The sequence below is a fragment of the Somniosus microcephalus genome, chromosome 13 (assembly GCF_052327205.1).
Source record: "Somniosus microcephalus isolate GS21.2 chromosome 13, FLI_Smic_1.0, whole genome shotgun sequence".
NCBI lineage: Eukaryota > Metazoa > Chordata > Chondrichthyes > Squaliformes > Somniosidae > Somniosus > Somniosus microcephalus.
This window is the reverse complement of record NC_140999.1, coordinates 129,615,580-129,634,096: the sequence shown is the minus strand read 5'-3', so window position 1 is coordinate 129,634,096 and position 18,517 is coordinate 129,615,580. Positions and strand designations below refer to the sequence as shown.

General features: G+C 44.8%; 1 protein-coding gene across 2 annotated transcripts in view; it reads right to left on the bottom strand.

Annotated features, from left to right (window-relative positions):
* Positions 1-18,517, bottom strand: part of LOC147108598 (aurora kinase C-like) — a 42,553-nt gene that overhangs the window by 9,299 nt on the left and 14,737 nt on the right. For both annotated transcript variants that reach the window (XM_086005281.1, XM_086005282.1), the window contains exons 2-7: positions 18,380-18,442; positions 17,435-17,744; positions 9,013-9,070; positions 6,473-6,664; positions 3,494-3,632; positions 2,515-2,663 (exon numbers count right to left, since the gene is read on the bottom strand). In XM_086005281.1, coding sequence (XP_085861407.1) covers positions 2,515-2,663; positions 3,494-3,632; positions 6,473-6,664; positions 9,013-9,070; positions 17,435-17,744; positions 18,380-18,427 — 896 coding nt within the window. In that variant the 5' untranslated portion in view covers positions 18,428-18,442. The remainder of the gene's footprint in view (positions 1-2,514; positions 2,664-3,493; positions 3,633-6,472; positions 6,665-9,012; positions 9,071-17,434; positions 17,745-18,379; positions 18,443-18,517) is intronic.

Below are 18,517 nucleotides of genomic sequence, written 5' to 3'. Positions count from 1 at the left end.
TCACCCCCTCAAAAAATTCAATCAAATTGGTTAGACATGATCTCCCCCTGACAAAGCCATGCTGACTATCCCTGATTAATCTCTGCCTCTCCAAGTGGAGACTAATTCTGTCCCTCAGAATTTTTTCCAATAATTTCCCTACAACTGATGTTGGGCTCACTGGCCTGTAATTCCCTGGTTTATCCCTACTACCCTTCTTGAACAATGGTACTACATTAGCTGTTCTCCGGTCCTCTGGCACTTCCCCTGTGGCCAGAGAGGTTCTGAAAATTTGTCAGAGCCCCTGCAATTGCCTCCTTTGCCTCACAGTAGCCTGGGATACATCCCATTAGGGCCTGGGGATTTATCCACTTTTAAGCCTACTAAAGCCGCTAGTATCTCCTCCCTCAATACTAATTTGTTCAAGTATATCACAATCCCCACTGCCTGATTTCTATGCCTATATCGTCCTTCTCCATTGCGAACACAGATGCAATATTCATTTAAAACCTCACCTACATCTTCTGGCTCTACACACGGATTGCCACTTTGGTTCCTACTCTTTCCGTGGTTATCCTCTTGCCCTTAATATGCTTATAAAACACCTTGGGATGTTCCTTTATTCTGCCCGGCAGTGTTTTTTCATGCCCCCTCTTCGCTCTCAATTTATTTAAGTACCCCCCTGCACTTTCTATACTCCTCTAGGGCTTCCACTGTTTTTAGTTCTTTGTATCTGCCAAAAGCCCCCCTTTTTTCCCCCCCCTAATCCATTCTTGTATATCCCTTATATAACAGAAAATGCTGGAAAAACTCAGCAGGCCAGGCAACATCCGTGGAGAAAGTAACGTTTCGGGTCGAAACCCTTCTACAGAACTGAGTGTAAAGGCATTTTCCTGCCTTTTTTCCTCAGTTCTGTAGAAGGGTTTCGACCCGAAACGTTGACTATTTCTCTCTCCACGGATGTTGCCTGGCCTGCTGAGTTTTTCCAGCATGTTCTGTTATTTCAGATTTCCAGCATCCACAGTATTTTGCTATCGCTTGTATATCCCTTGACATCCAGGGTTCCCTGGGCTTGTTGGTCCCACCCTTGACCTTTACGGGAACATGTTGGTGTTGTACTCTCTATTTCCTTTCCGAAAGACTCCCATTGCTCCGATGTGGATTTTCCTACAAGTAGCTGATCCCAGTCCATTTTGGCCAGATCCTGCCTTATATTAAAATCAGCCTTCCCCCAATTTAGAACCTTTATTTCCGACCGGTCCATCTTTGTCCTTTTCCATGACTACCTTAAATCTCACCAAAATATGGTCATGGTCGCCAAAATGCTCTCCTACTGACACTTCTACCACTTGCCCGGCTACATTCCCTAGAATTAGGTCCAGTACCGCCCCCTCTCTTGTAGGACTTTCTACATGCTGGCTCAAAAAGCTCCCCTGGATGCACTTTAAGAATTCCGCACCCTCCAAGCCTTTCACACCGACTATCCCAGTTAATATTGGGGAAGCTGAAATCCCCTATTATTTCTACATTTCTCTGAGATTTGCCTACATATCTGTTCCTCTATCTCCCCCTGACTGTTTGGGGGCCTATAGTACACTCCCAGCAAAGTGCTTGCCCCCTTTGGGTTTTTTTAAGTTCTACCCATATGGCCTCATTAGAGGAACCTGCCAAGATATCATCCCTCCTCACTGCAGTAATTGACTCCTTGATTAATATTGCGACACCCCCTCCTCGCCTGAAGATTCTATACCCTGGAATATTGAGCTGCCAGTCCTGCCCCTCCCTCAACCGTGTCTCTGTGATAGCAACAATATCATACTCCCATGTGTTCATCAACACCTTCAATTCATCTGCCTTACTCGCAAGACTCCTTGCATTAAAATAAATGCCATCCAGCCTTGCCATACTCCCTTGTGCCATTACATATTTGCTCTGCCTTCCAGGATGTCTTGTTTTTTCCTCTATCTGGCTGTGCATCACCCCCTACTATAGCTCCACTCTGTATCCCATCCCCCTGCCAAGTTAGTTTAAACCCCACCCCCCCCACCCCCAAACAAGTTACAGGTCACAGAGCAGGAGCCTACCAATACTAAAATTAAGTTGACCAAGGAAAATAGAATTTTGGGAGGGGTGGGGGGAGTCACATTGGCAGATCAAATACAGCCCCAGCATACTTTTGGCAATAAACTGGAGCGCACACAAAAGCCAAATCAGAACGTTAATAGCTTTGAAGGAACATGGTACCCCACTGAATAAAGAATATAAACAGGCAATTGTGAAAAATATTGCATGAAAATTTATGAATGTGCAATTGACAAGCTGAAAAATAAATTGGGCTGCCAGAAGGCAAGTGCTAAATATAATCATCATATCACATTGCTGAAATGTTAACTTGCTTCATAAAGAATCACTTTCAAAGTTATGCAGTCAAATGTGCTTTGGAACTGATGGGAAATATTTACGTTAGAATTACACAATGATAAAAGTTAAACCTAATTGGAATTTAAGTAGCCGTATACTTAATGGAATTAGTACCTGGACGCTGGAGCATGCACAGACCATCCAAAATCTGCAATCTTCAGCTCTCCATTCGCTCCAAGCAGTAGATTCTCTGGCTTAATGTCCCTATGAATCACCTTCTTCGAATGACAGTATACAAGTGCATCAGCCAACTCAGACATATACTGGAAAATGGATAAAGTTATCAAGTTATTAGCCAGTAGTACCTATAGATACAACCAAATAACACATGTATATGGACATAAATCAAGAATGAGAAAAAGCCATTTGGTCCATTTAGGATGTCAAGTTTTCAATCTTTACTGCATTTTGAATGTTACGATATTAGTCTACATTGCAGGTTTTGTTGGCAAGACCTGACTATTGGCTTTTCACAACCACACAAATCTTACAATTCATGTACTATAGTTGCTGCTAACTTAGAAGTGGTTCATTACCATACAATAAATTAAAAACAACTTTAACTGCACTTGACATTTTCCAGAGTATTTTGTCCAGTAGCAGTGTCCTACAAAAACTAGTGCTGTTTGAACTGGTCCCAAGAGCACCATGAAAGTCTGTAAACCCAGCCTTACACCATACAAAAGTTCCCAAGTTTGACTTCCACTCTGTGCCAAGCTAACTATAAGAGGAGGGCAGGAATAAGTACACTGCAAAGCACTTCAGCACTGCTGTGCTTACTGAATGAAGTAATGGGGCAGGTTGGAGAGAAACTTATCCATGTTTCCCAGTCCTAATTGCAATCCAGTCATGCTTGCTGGAAAGTAGTCTTATGGCTGTGATGCTTCTCACTGAATAGCTTTTTAGGCCCACCTGTAGAATGGTCATATCATCAGAAACATAGGCACTTGTGGAATATCAGGCATAACACGGAGGAAAAAGAATTGAACTGTACAACTTCAACCTTAGTTTAGTTGATTAGTCGTCATGGGCACCACAAAATTGTAGCCCATAATACAAAGTTGTCTACCAAGAGCAAGTAGCCATCCCATACCGTAGCACTTCTCCCATCATCAAACTTTCCACATCTCTGCAGCTCTTTGTAAAGTTCACCACGAGGAGCATACTCCAAGATCAAATAAACTCTGGCAGTATCATGGAAGTAACCAAATAGCCGTAAAATATTAGGATGCCTATGGAAAGAAAACTCTCATTCACCAACATGGCTGAGAATGCTTTGTCATCTAGTTTGTGCATAACAAATTTCCATTGCTAAACTAGAGTAAAGTTTATTAATAATTTCCAGTTGAAATAAGTCAATGTACAGAACCGTGCTCACATTTCATATATGGCTTATTTTGAAATGTAACCAGTTTTGTTAAATGGCAGCCAATTTCAAATTTGAGATATCTCCATTAATCCAATAACTTGTTTACATGACTAGCACAAGAATGATGGGTTAGATTGAAAGTTTGAGTTTTCTAGCAACACTAGTAAAATTGCAAAATGAAAGATACAAGAATGGTAGGGTTACTAAGCCTTCAATGTGATTATTCTCTATTTCAAGGACTTCGTCATAACACATTTCACTACCAGGTTAGGCAGAGATCTCCCTATTGGTCATTTGCTCTCAACTACAGATGGTCCAAATCAAGGAATTGCCCCAGCATGACCACTACATTTGTTGAATCAAGTGGGAGTCAGATTCCAGAGGAACAGGGGTACAGAATGAGGCAACATTTCAATGTGATTGACAGTCTGCAGAGGCCATCCCTAATCAGTATATGTAGCAACATCTCCACTTAAAGACAGTATAACTAATCCATTAAAAACAAGACACCATATCACACATGCAAGTGCTCTCCTCCATGCAGAAGTCAAGCAGCAACATGTAGATTAAATTTCTTTAAAAAAAAAAGTCAAGAACATTAGTTCTGGAATAGAGAATCTACTAGATTTAATTCTCAAATTACACTGAAATTCTAATTGGCTCAAACATTAATTCAACAAGTTCTTAAAAATAACAGTGAGGCTAAGGGCAAGATACCTTTTGTGCAAAGGAAACAGCAGAGCGGCCGATTTGCACATTAACAATGGCGTGCGTTGTTAATACACTTACTTTTCCAGCAAGATGGACCTGATGGCTTACATCCTAGGGTCTTGAGGGAAGTGGCGGTAGGGATTGTGGATGCATTGGTAATAATTTTCCAAAACTCCCGGCAGACTGGAAAACTGCTAATGTAACACCCTTATTTAAAAAGGGCAGTAAACAGAAGGCTGGAAACTATAGACCGGTTAGCCTAACATCTGTGGTAGGTAAAATTTTGGAGTCCATTATTAAGGAGACAGTAACAGGACATTTGGATAATCATAATTTAAATAGGACAAAGTCAGCATGGTTTTATGAAGGGGAAGTCATGTTTGACAAATTTGCTGGTGTTCATTGAGGAAGTAATGTATAGGGTGGATAAAGGGGAACCAGTGGACATAGTGTATTTAGACTTCCAAAAGGCATTTGACAAGGTGCCACACAAAAGATTATTGCTTAAGATAAAAAAAATCACAGGATTGGGGTAATATTCTGGCATGGATAGAGGATTGGCTATCTAACAGAAGGCAAAGAGTTGGGATAAATGGTTCATTCTCAGACTGGCAATCGGTAACTAGTGGTGTTCCGCAGGGGTCAGTGCTGGGTCCCCAACTCTTTACAATCTATATTAACGATTTGGAGGAGGGGACCGAGTGTAACATATCAAAGTTTGCAGATGCTACTAAGATGGGAGGGAAAGTAGTGAGTGAGGAGGACATAAAAAACCTGCAAGGGGACATCGACAGGCTAAGTAAGTGGGCAGAGATTTGGCAGATGGAATACAATACTGGAAAGTGTGAGGTTATGCACTTTGGCAGGAAAAATCGTAGAGCAAGTTATTATCTTAATGGCAAGAAACTGGAAAGTACTGAAGTACAAAGGGATCTGGGGGTCCTGGTGCACGAAACTCAAAAGGTTAGTATGCAGGTGCAGCAAGTGATTAAGGCGGCCAATGGAATGTTGGCTTTCATTGCTAGGGGGATAGAATATAAAAATAGGGAGGTATTGCTTCAGTTGTACAAGGTATTGGTGAGGCCGCACCTGGAATACTGCGTACAGTTTTGGTGCCCATACTTAAGAAAGGACATACTCTCTCGAGTCAGTACAAAGGCGGTTCACTCGGTTAATCCCGGGGATGAGGGGATGGACATATGAGGAGAGGTTGAGTAGATTGGGACTCTACTCATTGGAGTTCAGAAGAATGAGAGGCGATCTTATTGAAACATATAAGATTGTGAAGGGGTCGGATCGGGTGGATGCAGGGAAGATGTTCCCGATGATGGGTGAAACTAGAACTAGGGGGCATAGTCTTAGAATAAGGGGCTGCTCTTTCAAAACTGAGATGAGGAGGAACTACTTCACTCAGAGGGTGGTAGGTCCATGGAATATGCTGCCCCAAAAAGCTGTAGAAGCTACATCATTACATAAATTTAAAACAGAAATAGACAGTTTCCTAGAAGTAAAGGGAATTAAGGGTTACGGGGAGCGGGCAGGAATTTGGACATGAGACTAGGTTTGGATCGGTCATGGCCCTGTGGGTAGCGGAGCGGGCCCAGGGGCCGTGTAGCCTGATCCTGCTCCTATTTCGTGTGTCTAATTCAGGAGATGGTTCTGTGATAGTGGATTGGCGGTTAGGATCAGATCAGCCGTGATCTTATTGAATGGCGGAGCAGGCTCGAGGGGCCGATTGGCCTACTCCTGCTCCTATTTCTTATGTTCTAAGATCTGGCCCAATCTCTTACAAAATGGTTATTTAAATGCCCAAGCTGTATATACCAGGCAATTTTCTTTGCAGGAAAACAGAAATGCTAAGCAATAACAAAGTGGTACCTGTGGATCACATAGCACAGAAAAATGGGAACAGGAAGAATAGGCATGGTTAGTTAGCGAACACTATTTTACTTACACCCCACCCTTCCCCCCTGCCCAAAAATAGACATGTACCTGAGATGTGACTGGATTTCAACTTCTCTTCTGAGCTGGTGTTCCACACCAGCTTTCTCGAGTTGAGATTTAAAAAGCACTTTCAATGCCAAGATAAATCGGGACTGTCGTTCACGGGCCAAATACACATTTCCAAATTTACCTTTTCCAAGTGGACGGCCAATTTCAAAGTCATCCAAACACCATTGCTTTCTAAAAAAAAAAGCATTAATTGATTAACATCTGTTGGTATTACTGATGAATATCAATTTTACTATTTCAGAAATAAATTGATGCTCAATTAAGAAATACTGAACTCATTTCATAAAAAAAGGTCCATAGCACCAAAAAAGGATGTAATTTAGCTAGAAACTAAGGGTCTTGTAACTAGAACTCCCAATGTTCAATAACCTCAAACTCCACCATGCATCTTTGGTCAATGTTATCATTTGTATGAATACAATCCCATTTCCACACCCTGCATCAAGTTCCCAGATTGAAGTCATCAATTTTTACTGATTCATCCAATTGGATTTACAAACTGTGTGCAATTTCTCCAGAGACCAGGAGAAAGTCAGGGCAATATGCACCTGTCCTCTATTAGGTTGTATCTGGTGTGATTAGTAAAAGTTCTCAAATCTCCTTTTCAGTAAACCAATAAAAAAGGAACAATGGAACTTGGTGAGAGTTAGGACACTGGCAGCAGAACTTTGGATGAATTCAAGTTGACGAAGGGTGGAAGATGGGAGGTCGGCCAAGAGAGCATCGAAAGTCAAGTCTAGAGGTAACAAAGCTATGGATGAGGTTTTCAGCAGGAGAAGAGCGAGGCAGATGTGGAGATGGTCTTGGTAATGGAACTGCTGTGTGGTCAGAAGCTCATCTGGGTCAAATCAGACACCAAGGTTGCAAACTGCCTGCTTCAGACTCAGACATTGACTTGAGAGGCATGGAGTCTGTGGCTAGGGAACAGAGCTTGTTACAGGGACCAGAGACAATGACTTTGGTCTTCCCATTGTTTAGTTGGAGGAAATTTCTGCTCATCCAGGACTGGATGTTGAACAAGTAGTGAGACAAATTAGAGGCAGTGGAGGGGGTTGAGAGAGGGGGGGGGGGGGGGGGGGGGGGGGTGGTGGTGAGGTAGAGCTAGGTGTTGTCAGCATACGTGGATCCGGACGTGTTTTCAGATGATGTCACCGAGGGGCAGCATGTAGATGAGAAATAGGAGGGGGATAGATCCTTGGGGGATACCAGAGGCAACGATGCAGGAGTGGTAAGAGAAGCCATTGCAGGTGATTCTCTGGCTACCACTGGATAGATAAGAATGGAACCAGGCGAGGGCAGTCCCATCGTGCTGGACAATGGAGGAGAGGTGTTGGAGGAGGATGTGTGGTCAACCATGTCAAAGGCTGCAGACAGGTCGAGAAGGATGAGAAGGGATAGTTTATCACAGTCAATCACCTAGGATGTCATTTGTGACTTTGATAAGGGCCATTTCAGTGCTGTGGCAGGGCAAAAACCTGATTTGAGGGGTTCAAACATGGAGTTGCAGGAAATATGAAGCAATAGGAGAAAAGGGAGGTTAGAGATAGGGCAGTAGTTTGCAAGGACACCGGGGGGGGGGGGGGGGGATGATGACAGCCAATTTGAAGTGGAGGGCAACAGGAGAGAGTGTAAAGTTAACAGCATCAGCCAACATGGTTGCAGCAAGGGAAGTTAGGTGGACAGCAGTTTGGTTGGAATTGGATCAAGGGAACAGGAGGTGGGTCTCATGGACAAGGTAAGCTCAGAGGGGGCATGAGAGGAGATAGGAAACTAGAAAAAGATGCAAGTTTAGGGCAGGGGGAACTTTAGGGGAAGGGAGGGAAGCAGCTGAACAGATGGCCCCACCTTAGCAGCAAAGAAGTCCACGAGCTCCTTGCACTTGTTGGTGAGGGAGGAGGCGGCATGGGAGAGGGGTTTGAGAAGACGGCTTGTAGTTTAGAAAAGAAGCCAGGGGTTATATCTTTGCATTCAGGATGATAGTGAATAGTGAGCAGTTTTGGCCAAGGCGAGCTGGACCAGATAGTGTTTTGTAGGCCAACCAAACCAGTTGTTTGCCATAAACATTTAAGCCTACGTCCCTTGGACTTAAGGCACCGAGATATGGGTCGTACCGGGGAACAATGAGCAAGAGCAAGAAATGGTTTTAGTGGGGACAAGGGCATGATTTAGCAGATCGGTAGCAGGGGAGAAGAAAGATTTTTTCCCCCAGGGGAGGACACAGAAGGAAGTTGGTTCGATGGAGCATGCAAGTGAAGAGCGATACAAAGAAACAAATCAGAGATGGCTTTAATCTGTGATTGACTTGATGGGAGTAGAGGCCACATAAGATAACAAGGTCAAGGGGGTGGCCATGAATATATGTACAGGAGTTTATAAGGAGGGAGAAATTTAGGGAGGGTAAGAGGGCAGTGAACTCAGGAGAGGGGGCATGATGAGTGGAGAGAGAGAGAGAGAGAGAGAGCGAGAGAGAGAGAGAGAGCGAGCGAGCATGATGAGTGGAGAGAGAGATTTGAACTTACTTCTTTTTCTTTTCACTTGCATTATGACAATCCATTGATGTATTCTCAGTAGTTTTTCCTAATTAATAGAATAAAATGAATCCATGTGATGAAGTTGTCCACAACAGTAATTCACAGCCAGAAAATTCCATTGGGAAATGGAGTACTCAAGTCAGATTACTCTCTCTCCTACCCCAGCTTGGTCTTAAGACAGTCCAAGAGAACATATTTGTTTCATATGTACAACTTAATTCTGTTAGAACTGCATCATTACTTAGCCTCCCCACACATCTTCAGCAAATACTCCACCCTTCACATGCACCCAACAAGTACCCTTTATATCCGAGTCACAGCTCGGACCGAATTTTCCACGGCAAGATTCACATTTGCAATTTTGTTCAAACAGACATTTGGGAGTATTTTCCACTTTGGGTGCAATCAGCGATCATGGCGCAAATTGCACCCGTTTTCAGAAGTGCAATGTTTTTTTTAAACTAGTGCACAAGATCGCGGAAACTCTGCGTTCTGCATCTAAAATGCCACGATCTTTTGCACTGGTTGTGCAAATTGCGCCAAAACATGCCCCCTCTCCTGAGTTCACTGCCCTCTTACCCTCCCTAAATTTCTCCCTCCTTCTAAACTCCTGTACATATATTCATGGCCACCCCCTTGACCTTGTTATCTTATGTGGCCTCTACCCCTTGGTGAATGCATGATTCTAAAATACTTGCACAAGACTACAGAAAACATTTATTGGTTGCTTTTTAAAAATGTTGAGCTCTCAATGTTTTTGCTCCAGAGGTCCCCATTTTAGGTTCACATTCAAATGGCCCAACTCATGTCCATTCCATTCTGCAAGCATCCATGTCTCAGCATTCTAAATGCTTGACAAGGTGACAAAGTTTGGGGGGAAATAATCAGCATCAGCTGAGTAAATCACAAATTTTGATGCAACCTACTGGCTTACGTGTAACTGACTCAAAGCAGTCAACAACTACAGCACACAGTTCAGATACTTTCTGGCCAAGACTCAATAGCCAGCATCCGTTCAGAAAATAGGCATCAAAGCTTGAGGAAGGTGGGTGTTTGTGGGCTATATCAAGTGCAACTCAGTGACTAATCTAGATTCCTTTCTAGATTTTTGAAATCAGATGACAGTCAGTAAAAGAATGGAAAGCAGTTGTCATTACAGGCACAGACCAGCAGAGGATAATCCAACTCTCTTGGGCAGGAAACCATAAAGGTTTATTGTTCACTTCTAGTACAGATGCCAAAGTACAGTTTCCAACTGGGATGAAGCTTTCTTCAGCAGATAACCAAGACCTTTGGGACTACCAAAAGTTAAAAATCCCAGTTCTCCCCATCCCACTCCAAAACATTTCTGCACCAAAAAATACAAAAAGCCCATTTCAAACTTAGCAGCAATTATGGGTTAAAGCACATAATCTAAACCCACATTAATGCAGTACAGAGACAGTGATATGTCGTCAAAAATTCTGCCTTTCAGATTAGACAATTGTAAGATTTTGGGACTGGACGGGCTGTTTTAATGTGTTGCTATATTACTACAAGGTTAGATTCAGCTTACAGCTCCCAGGAGACAGAGGGATGGAAGGGAGGAAAGAAAAAACAATCCTCCATTTATATAGTCCCTTTTACAATCTCAGGGATGTAGACTATCAAAGCAAGGTTCCAAAACGAGAGAGATAAATGACCAGATAAATCGGTTTTAATGTTTGTTGATGGGTAAATGTTAGCCAGGGCATAAGGAGAACTCCCCATCTCTTTGATTAGTGCCATGGGATCTTGTGCGTCCACTTGAGAGCGAAGACAACACCTTGCTTTACCATCTCATCCGATAGTACAGCAGTCCCTCGGCCCTACACTGGAGTGTCAGCCAAGATTGTGCGCTCAATTCCTGCAGTGGGGCTTGAACCCACGACTTAACTCAAGAGGTGAGAGCGCTACCACTGAGCCAAGGCCGATACCTAGCATTAAAAAACTTAAACCAAGACATTAAACGAATCGAAGAGTTGTGATTTAAGGGGTTAACAGCAACTATAAATGAGGGAGGGAAAGTCTGTTTATCTTTTGAGTGTTACTGTACTTTAAAGAATGGGAAGATCCAGGTCAGTTAGCGAAAATAGTTCCATCACTGAAGAAAACTTCAGCCACCACAGATGGTTTTTGCTGGCAGTCAATGTCAGCAAATGTTCTATCATGGGTTAAATCAGAAAAGGCTTTTGTACACCCAGGCTTGACCGGACAGAGATCTCTCTGGGCATACAAACATGTACAGCCTGCAACATAAGAATACAGCAGTTAGCTTAGGAACAGCTAGGTTGAAGGTGACTTTGCACCTAGAAGACTGGCACAGCTGCATTTTTTTCCTGTTTTCATGGAGCAAGAAGTGATGAGAAATTGATAGAACTCACTGAACACTTCTGTTGATTCATGTTTTATGTAAAATACAGTAAACCAGTTTTCCATTTTCCAAATCATATCAACTTGCTATATTGATTTTATTGCATCTTGACCAAACAGTAATGAATAGAGGAGACGGAATGTACCTTTTACTATTTACTGAGTAAATGGTGGACATTACAGCACATTGTCTTTCACTTTCGGGTTCTGCCATGCAGACAAAGTAAAACCGAGCCCCCCAGCACCCCCTTCAGGTAACACCCGGGAGCTGGGACAAACTTAATTGAAGCAAAACTCAAAACACAACACTCCTTTCCCCCAGATAAAACCCCTCAGTCCTCCAGGCGTCTGGGACGGAATCTAACCCGACTTGAGCGCCGCTGGACAGGCATAGTCGGGGTGCCACTGCTCGCCACAGGAAAACCTTCCTCCGTGGCTGATGACTCCGTGACACCTTCTGTCGATATGGCTTCTGTCGTTGTTGCAGGAAGCAGGCAGTCACTGCCTGGCAGAGGTGGCGGAGACAATGGCCTAGCCTGTGACGTCCCGGTTACTCTCACCGGAGTACGACCCCGTAGCTGGTCTACGTGGCGTCTGTGTAGCTGGCCATCAGGTGTACGGAAGCTGTATGACAGGGGACCCGTGGCCTGCTCCACCACGGCAGGCATCCATTTGTCTCCTCCTGCATAGCAACGGGCAAACAGTCTCTGACAGCTCGAACTGCCTGGCGGTGCCCTGGTGCTTCTTAGCCAGCTCCTCTTGCTTTGTGTGCATCTCATCCCTGTAGTCCGGGTGTAGCCGGTCCAGTGCAGTCACCAGCCGGCGACCCATCAGCATCTCGGCAGGACTCTTCCCCGTTGCTGAATTTGGTGTGGTATGCCGTGATAACAGGAACCTGGCCAATCTGGTTTGCCAGTCCCCCACCGATATCCTCACCAGTGCCTCTTGTGGTTTGCACCATCCTCTCTGCCTGCCCGTTAGAGGGGCGATAGGGCGCTGTGGTCATGTGGCGGATCCCGTTTCTGCCTGCAAAAGCCTTGAACTCCGCTGACGTGAAGGCTGCTCCATTGCCTGAAACCAGCACGTCGGGGACCCAATGTGTGGCAAACAGCAAACGCAACGCGTTGATCACTGTACTGGATGTCATGGAGCTCATGATAGCCACCTCCAGCCATTTCGAATGAGAATCCACTACTATCAAAAGGATCTCCCCCTGAAATGGCCCTGCAAAGTCAATGTGGGGTCTTGACCATTTACGAGTGGTCCACTCCCAGGGGTGAAGGGGAGCCTTGGATGGGCTATGGCAAGTCAGCTGACATGTCTCACAGCTCTTTACCACCTCCTCCACGTCTCGGTCCAACCCTGGCCACCAGACGTAGCTTCTCGCCAACGCCTTCATGTGCACAATCCCAGGGTGAGAGTCATGCAGCATTTTCAGCACCTCCTCTCTTGCGGTGGCAGGAACCACCACACGGCTTCCCCAGAGCACGCAGGTCTTGTGTGCAGACATTTCATGGCGCCTCTGAACGAAGGGCTTGAAATGCTCCTCCTGAAACTCGGAGGGCCAGCCATGCAGCAGCCAGCGTAGCACCCGGTGATAAGACTGGATCTTTCTGTGTGAGGCTGCCAATCCACTGGGCATGGAGCAGGGCCTCCGGAACCTCCTCCAGTAGCAGCACCTCCAGGGGTGGTGGCGGCGTCTCAGCCATCGGCCAGTTCAAAGGCAAGTGACTCAGAGCATCAGCATTAGCCAGCATCTTCCCAGGCCTGTAGCAAAGGTCATAACTGTAGGCCCCCAACATCAGACTCCACCGAAGCATACGCAGTGATATGATCTGGGGCATGTGCTTGGAGTGATGCAGGAGCCCCAAGAGTGGCTTGTGGTCTGTGTAGATGACGAACTGTCTCCCTAACAGGTACTGGCTGAACTTCTTTACCCCAAATATGATGGCTAGGGCCTCCTTGTCAATCTGGGCGTAATTACGTTCTGTTGTTGTGTTCTTGAGGCAAAACTGATGGGTCACAGAGCCAGATGGCCAGGAAGCACCTAACAGAGCTCCCAGCCCGTATGGCGAGGCATCACACACCAACACCAATGGCTTGTTTTCATCATAGTGTGCCAGAACCTTATCTGCTTGTAGCAGTTCCTTTGCCTGTCTGTAGGCTGTTTCATGAGCTGAGGTCCAGTTCCACACTGTTGCTTGGTCTAACAGCCTGTGCAGTGGCTCTAAGATTGTGGCTTTGCCCTTGAGAAAACTGTAGAAGTTTAACAGTCCGAGGAATGCCTGCAGTTCGGTCTTGTTCTTGGGGGTGGGAGCGCTCCTGATAGCCTCCACCTTCTCCGTAGTCGGATGCACACCGTCTTTGTCCATTCGGAATCCCAAGAACTCCACCCCATTGGCAGCGAACACACATTTCTCCTTCTGAAGGCGTAGTCCTACCTCAGCCAGCTGGCGTAGTACTTCCTGCAGCCGCTCATCATGGGCTTCCTGTGTCTTGCCTGTAATCAGTATGTCATCCAAGTAAGGCTGAACTCCCAGAGCACCAGCCAACAGGGTGTCCATGAACCTCTGAAAGATTGCCATAGACACCCCAAACTGCAGCCTTGTGGCTCGGAAAAGTCCTCTGTGGGTGTTGATTGTCAATAGCTCGGCTGACTCTTCATCCAGGACCAGTTGCTGGTATGCTTGCTTGAGATCCAGCTTGGTGAACAGAGTGCCTCCAGCCAGTGTTGAAAACAGCTCTAACTGTTGGTAACACAGCAGTATTAACCGTACATCTGTAATCTCCACAGATTCGCAGGCCCCCATCCTTCTTTGCAATGGGCACGATAGAGGTGGCCCAACGGGAGCTCTTCACTGGCAAGAGAACCCCTTGGTTCACCAGCTTATCCAGGGCCTCATCCACCTTCTTGAGCAAAGCAAAAGGAACTGGTCGCGCCTTGAAGAACTTAGGCGCTACCCCTGGGTCCACTTCGATTGAGACTGGTGGTCCCCGACCTCACCAAAAACCTCTTCGTAGTTCTCCAACATAGGCATTATGGGCTGTCACTGTACCGTGTGTACTCTTGTCACTTCAATACCGAGGGGCTCAAACCAATCTCTGCCCAGGCTTGTGCCCTGCCCCGCCACCACAAAGTGGAAGTGTGTCCTTGACTGCCTGATACTTAACTTCCACATGAATCATACCCAGTACCTGGAGTTGAGCTTGGGACCACTGCCGTAGCACACCACTGACCTGAGCCATCGCCGGGGGTTCACTTGGCCACAGCCTATTGTAAGTCTCACTTATCAACGAACACGCTGAGCCTGAATCCACCTCCATGCAGAGTGGTGCCCCATTCATGATCACATTTGCCGTGTATCCCCACCGTCTGTGGGGTAGCTGCTCAGCTTCCGTGGTATACACTGTGTACTCATCGTTGTCCTCCAGTGTCAGAGTGCGTGTCTGCAATGCTTGTGTTGGCTCTGCTGCAGCAGCCTGAGCTTTCTTCATGCAGACACGAGCTATGTGTCCTCTTTTCTTACAGAAATGACATACCGCTGACACAAATTTGCATGTAGTGGAACCATGGAGAGCCCCACAGCGGAAACATTTTCTTCCTGTCTCTTTAGTTGCCTCCATGTCTCTCGCAGCAGCAGCTGCGTGTGGTCTTGTGCACCTCCTCGGCGGCCTGAGATGGTGCATACGTGTTCATCGATGCAGCCTCTGCTGCTAAAGCCTTCTCCTCGGCCAGTCGGAACGTCAGGGCCTTCTCCGCTAACAGCTGTCTCTGCAATGCCGAGTCCAGCACTCCACACACAATCCGATCACGGAGCATATTGTCTAAATGGTCACCAAAATTAAAATGTAATATGCGTTTCCTCAACTCAGCAATGTAACTTGAAATAGATTGTCCAGGCTGTTGTTTACAATTGTGAAAATGGAAACGCTGCACAATCTGAGGGTTTTGGGTTAAAATGTTTCTGCAGCTTCTCAATCAAATCAGCATAATCCACCTCACTAGGTTTACGAGGAGCCACCAATGAACGCAGGACGGAGTAAGTAGCAGCTCCGCATACACTTAGCAACACTGAGCGCTGCTTCTCTTCTTTGTCAATATTATTGGCCTCAAAGAAACACCCCAGTCTTTCTGCGTATTCCTCCCATGAACTGTCCTTATCCCCAGAGAACTCTTCAATATGTCCCATGGTCGTCATAGTTTTAATGTGCACTGTCGCTTTAAGAACCACGGACTTTTAAAAAAAAAAAATCTTTTTCTCCTCCGGCCAGAGTTACGGTAGCTACACTCACGGTAGTTGCCTGGCCCGCACAATACTCTGTCCGCCGTCTACGTCGCAGCTAGCCACCTATCAAAATGCCGTTGATGTTGCTAGCTGAGTGGCCCGCTCGTCGCAATTTCCAATATCACGGCTGTAGGTTCGCATGTCTATCTCCATCCTTCTAGAGAGTTCAACAGCCGCCTCGTCGCCAGTATTGCATCTTGACCGAACAGTAATGGAGAGAGGAGACGGAATGTACCTTTTACTATTTACTGAGTAAATGGGTGGACATTACAGCACATTGTCTTTCACTTTCGGGTTCTGCCATGCAGACAAAGTAAAACTGAGCCCCCCAGCGCCCCCTTCAGGTAACACCCGGGAACTGGGACAAACTTAATTGAAGCAAAACTCAAAACACAACAGATTTTCAGTACACCTTCCAGAAAGGCAGGAAAACATGGTGGTACGTGAGATTATAGTAGCAGTACACAATAAGGGTTCTATGTTACAATCCCCAGGTCATGCTATTGCTTAGCTAGATATTGGGCAGTAAAGGCACACTGGAGCATGAGGGGGAGGGGGAAGAAGAAAGAGAAATGCATGGTCCTGCTTACGGCAGAGACACAAAGCCAGAGACACTAGCACAAAACCCCAAAACATTAAATTACAGTCCCATTTCCCTATTCAGGTAACAAAAAAAAACACTACACTATGCTGAGAATAGGGAGTTCTTCTGTACCCTGGCCAATATTTTACCTTTAACCATCACTGATTAATTGGCCATTTAATCCTTGCCGTTTGTGTTTGCCCAATGACAGTCCCTGCAGCTTAAAATGTAGCCCACTAGTTGTAAAGCATTGAGATGCCCCGAGGAGATAATGTACAATGCATTATATAAATCTAAGTTCTTTTTTTTTTTAAATAAGAGCACTGGGCTTTCACGTCAAAATCACAAGTCAGTCATCAGGCTAAAACCCTCTATGGAGGCTTCTGTGGTCACTGTTTAAACAGTGAAACATGGCATCTTGCTCTTTATATCTACATTAGTTTGGGAGAAAGAATGGTCTCTGATGATACCAGACTGTAAATGCTGAATTTAAAGTTGTGTTGAACTGTGTGGGTTCTCACTAACCAACTGCAGTACTACTTTTCCAGCTCAGGTGCTGGGATGCAGATAGCTTGACAGTTCAAGTACTAACATAGTAATAGAATGGCTAGACACAAGGCGGCCATTCAGCCCATCATGTCTGTGCCAGCTCTTTGCTAGAGCAATCCAAAAGCAATCCCATTGCCCTATTCTCTCCATCTTTGTACAGAACTATGGCCAAAAAACTGAAAATCCCAAAAATATCAATCCAAGAATTAAATTTCATTTTTTAAAATTCCTCCCTATTCTATGCAATAACTGTACTAATAACATATATTGCCATGGTATATTCATTGAGCTAAAAGTAGCCAAGTTTGCCAAACATGTAGAATCCATGCTTTTGGTTAAGGGATATTTACTACAGTTCTACATTTTGGCACCTTCCACTTCTAATGTGTAGAACACCATGGAACATATGACTGAGGGAAGTGTTAAACCACAAGCAATGGATCAACTCCAAAGGGAGAACTTCATTAAACTGAAAAGACCAGTTATGTAAAACTTTAAAACCAGAACAAATCTAACTACTTATTGTAGTACAATTGAAACTTACAATTAAAATAGTATTCTGTGCAATTTTCAGTGTTACAAGTAGAGTAAGTATACATACCATCACTTGGCACCCCAACAGGCTGCACACTGGTTTGATTTCCAGATGGTTCGCAAACTTGAACTGTTTTTTGGCAAACCTGCTTCAGATGAGGGGGCACTTGTGCCGCCGGTTTTACTAGATTTGCTGACACCTGACTTTTGCTTGGAGCGGAATTGGTAGACAGAACCCGCGTTTGAAGGGGTACGCGTTGCGGGCCTACGCCACAGGTGGACACCATACGTTGTGCTGACAAGCTTCCTGCAGGTGGCCGATTCTGTGAATTTTGTTGCGATTCCACAGTACGTTTTGGACCATCCAAGGCTGGCATCTTGAAAAATAAAAAAGTTTGTGATGCCCAAGCAATTGAGATATAAATTTTCCTTCACTATACCAAATACTCTGCTCGAGTGACGCAGCAAGTTTGATCAAAAATATTATCACGCACAATGCTCCAGAGTGCAGTTTAGAAATATCCCAAGTAGAGATCATTTACAGGTCTGCTTTCACTCTACTGGAGAAAATACATGGGGATTTCAAATTTCAGCCTCGACTTTGCTGCTCATTTCAGAACAGACGCGCAAAATGGCCATTCTGCATCTTAGATAAAGTAGCACCAGGGACATATAAACTAACTACTGCAGCCCAGTGTGCAAAACAAAATTGCACTTAATATCCAAATGTTGCTTTCTCCACCCAGTATAAAAGAACCATTAGCAGATGGGAGCCATCAGTCCAATATCTTTCAATTGGATAATGCCCAAGACAAAACCATATTACCACTACAGGTCCCCTTTATTGGGTAAGATACCAATTTTGATACTTTGATGTATATAAAAAAAAGTTAACACAAGTCATCTTGCAGTATTTAATACAGTGAAGCATTAAACACAAGGATGCTAGTTCCATAGTTTGGCATAGTGAACTGTTAGCACTACATATCAACTTTAACTATGGCAAAAATACCTTTCCAACTCCAGCGTGTCCTCCTTGGGTCACAAACTTTTGCTCCATTTGTAATCAGAAATCCTGCAAAAAGTAATTAAAAGTTGTCATACTGCATTAGATTATTAATTAGAAAAGTTTATTTGGAGAAAGGGTAGA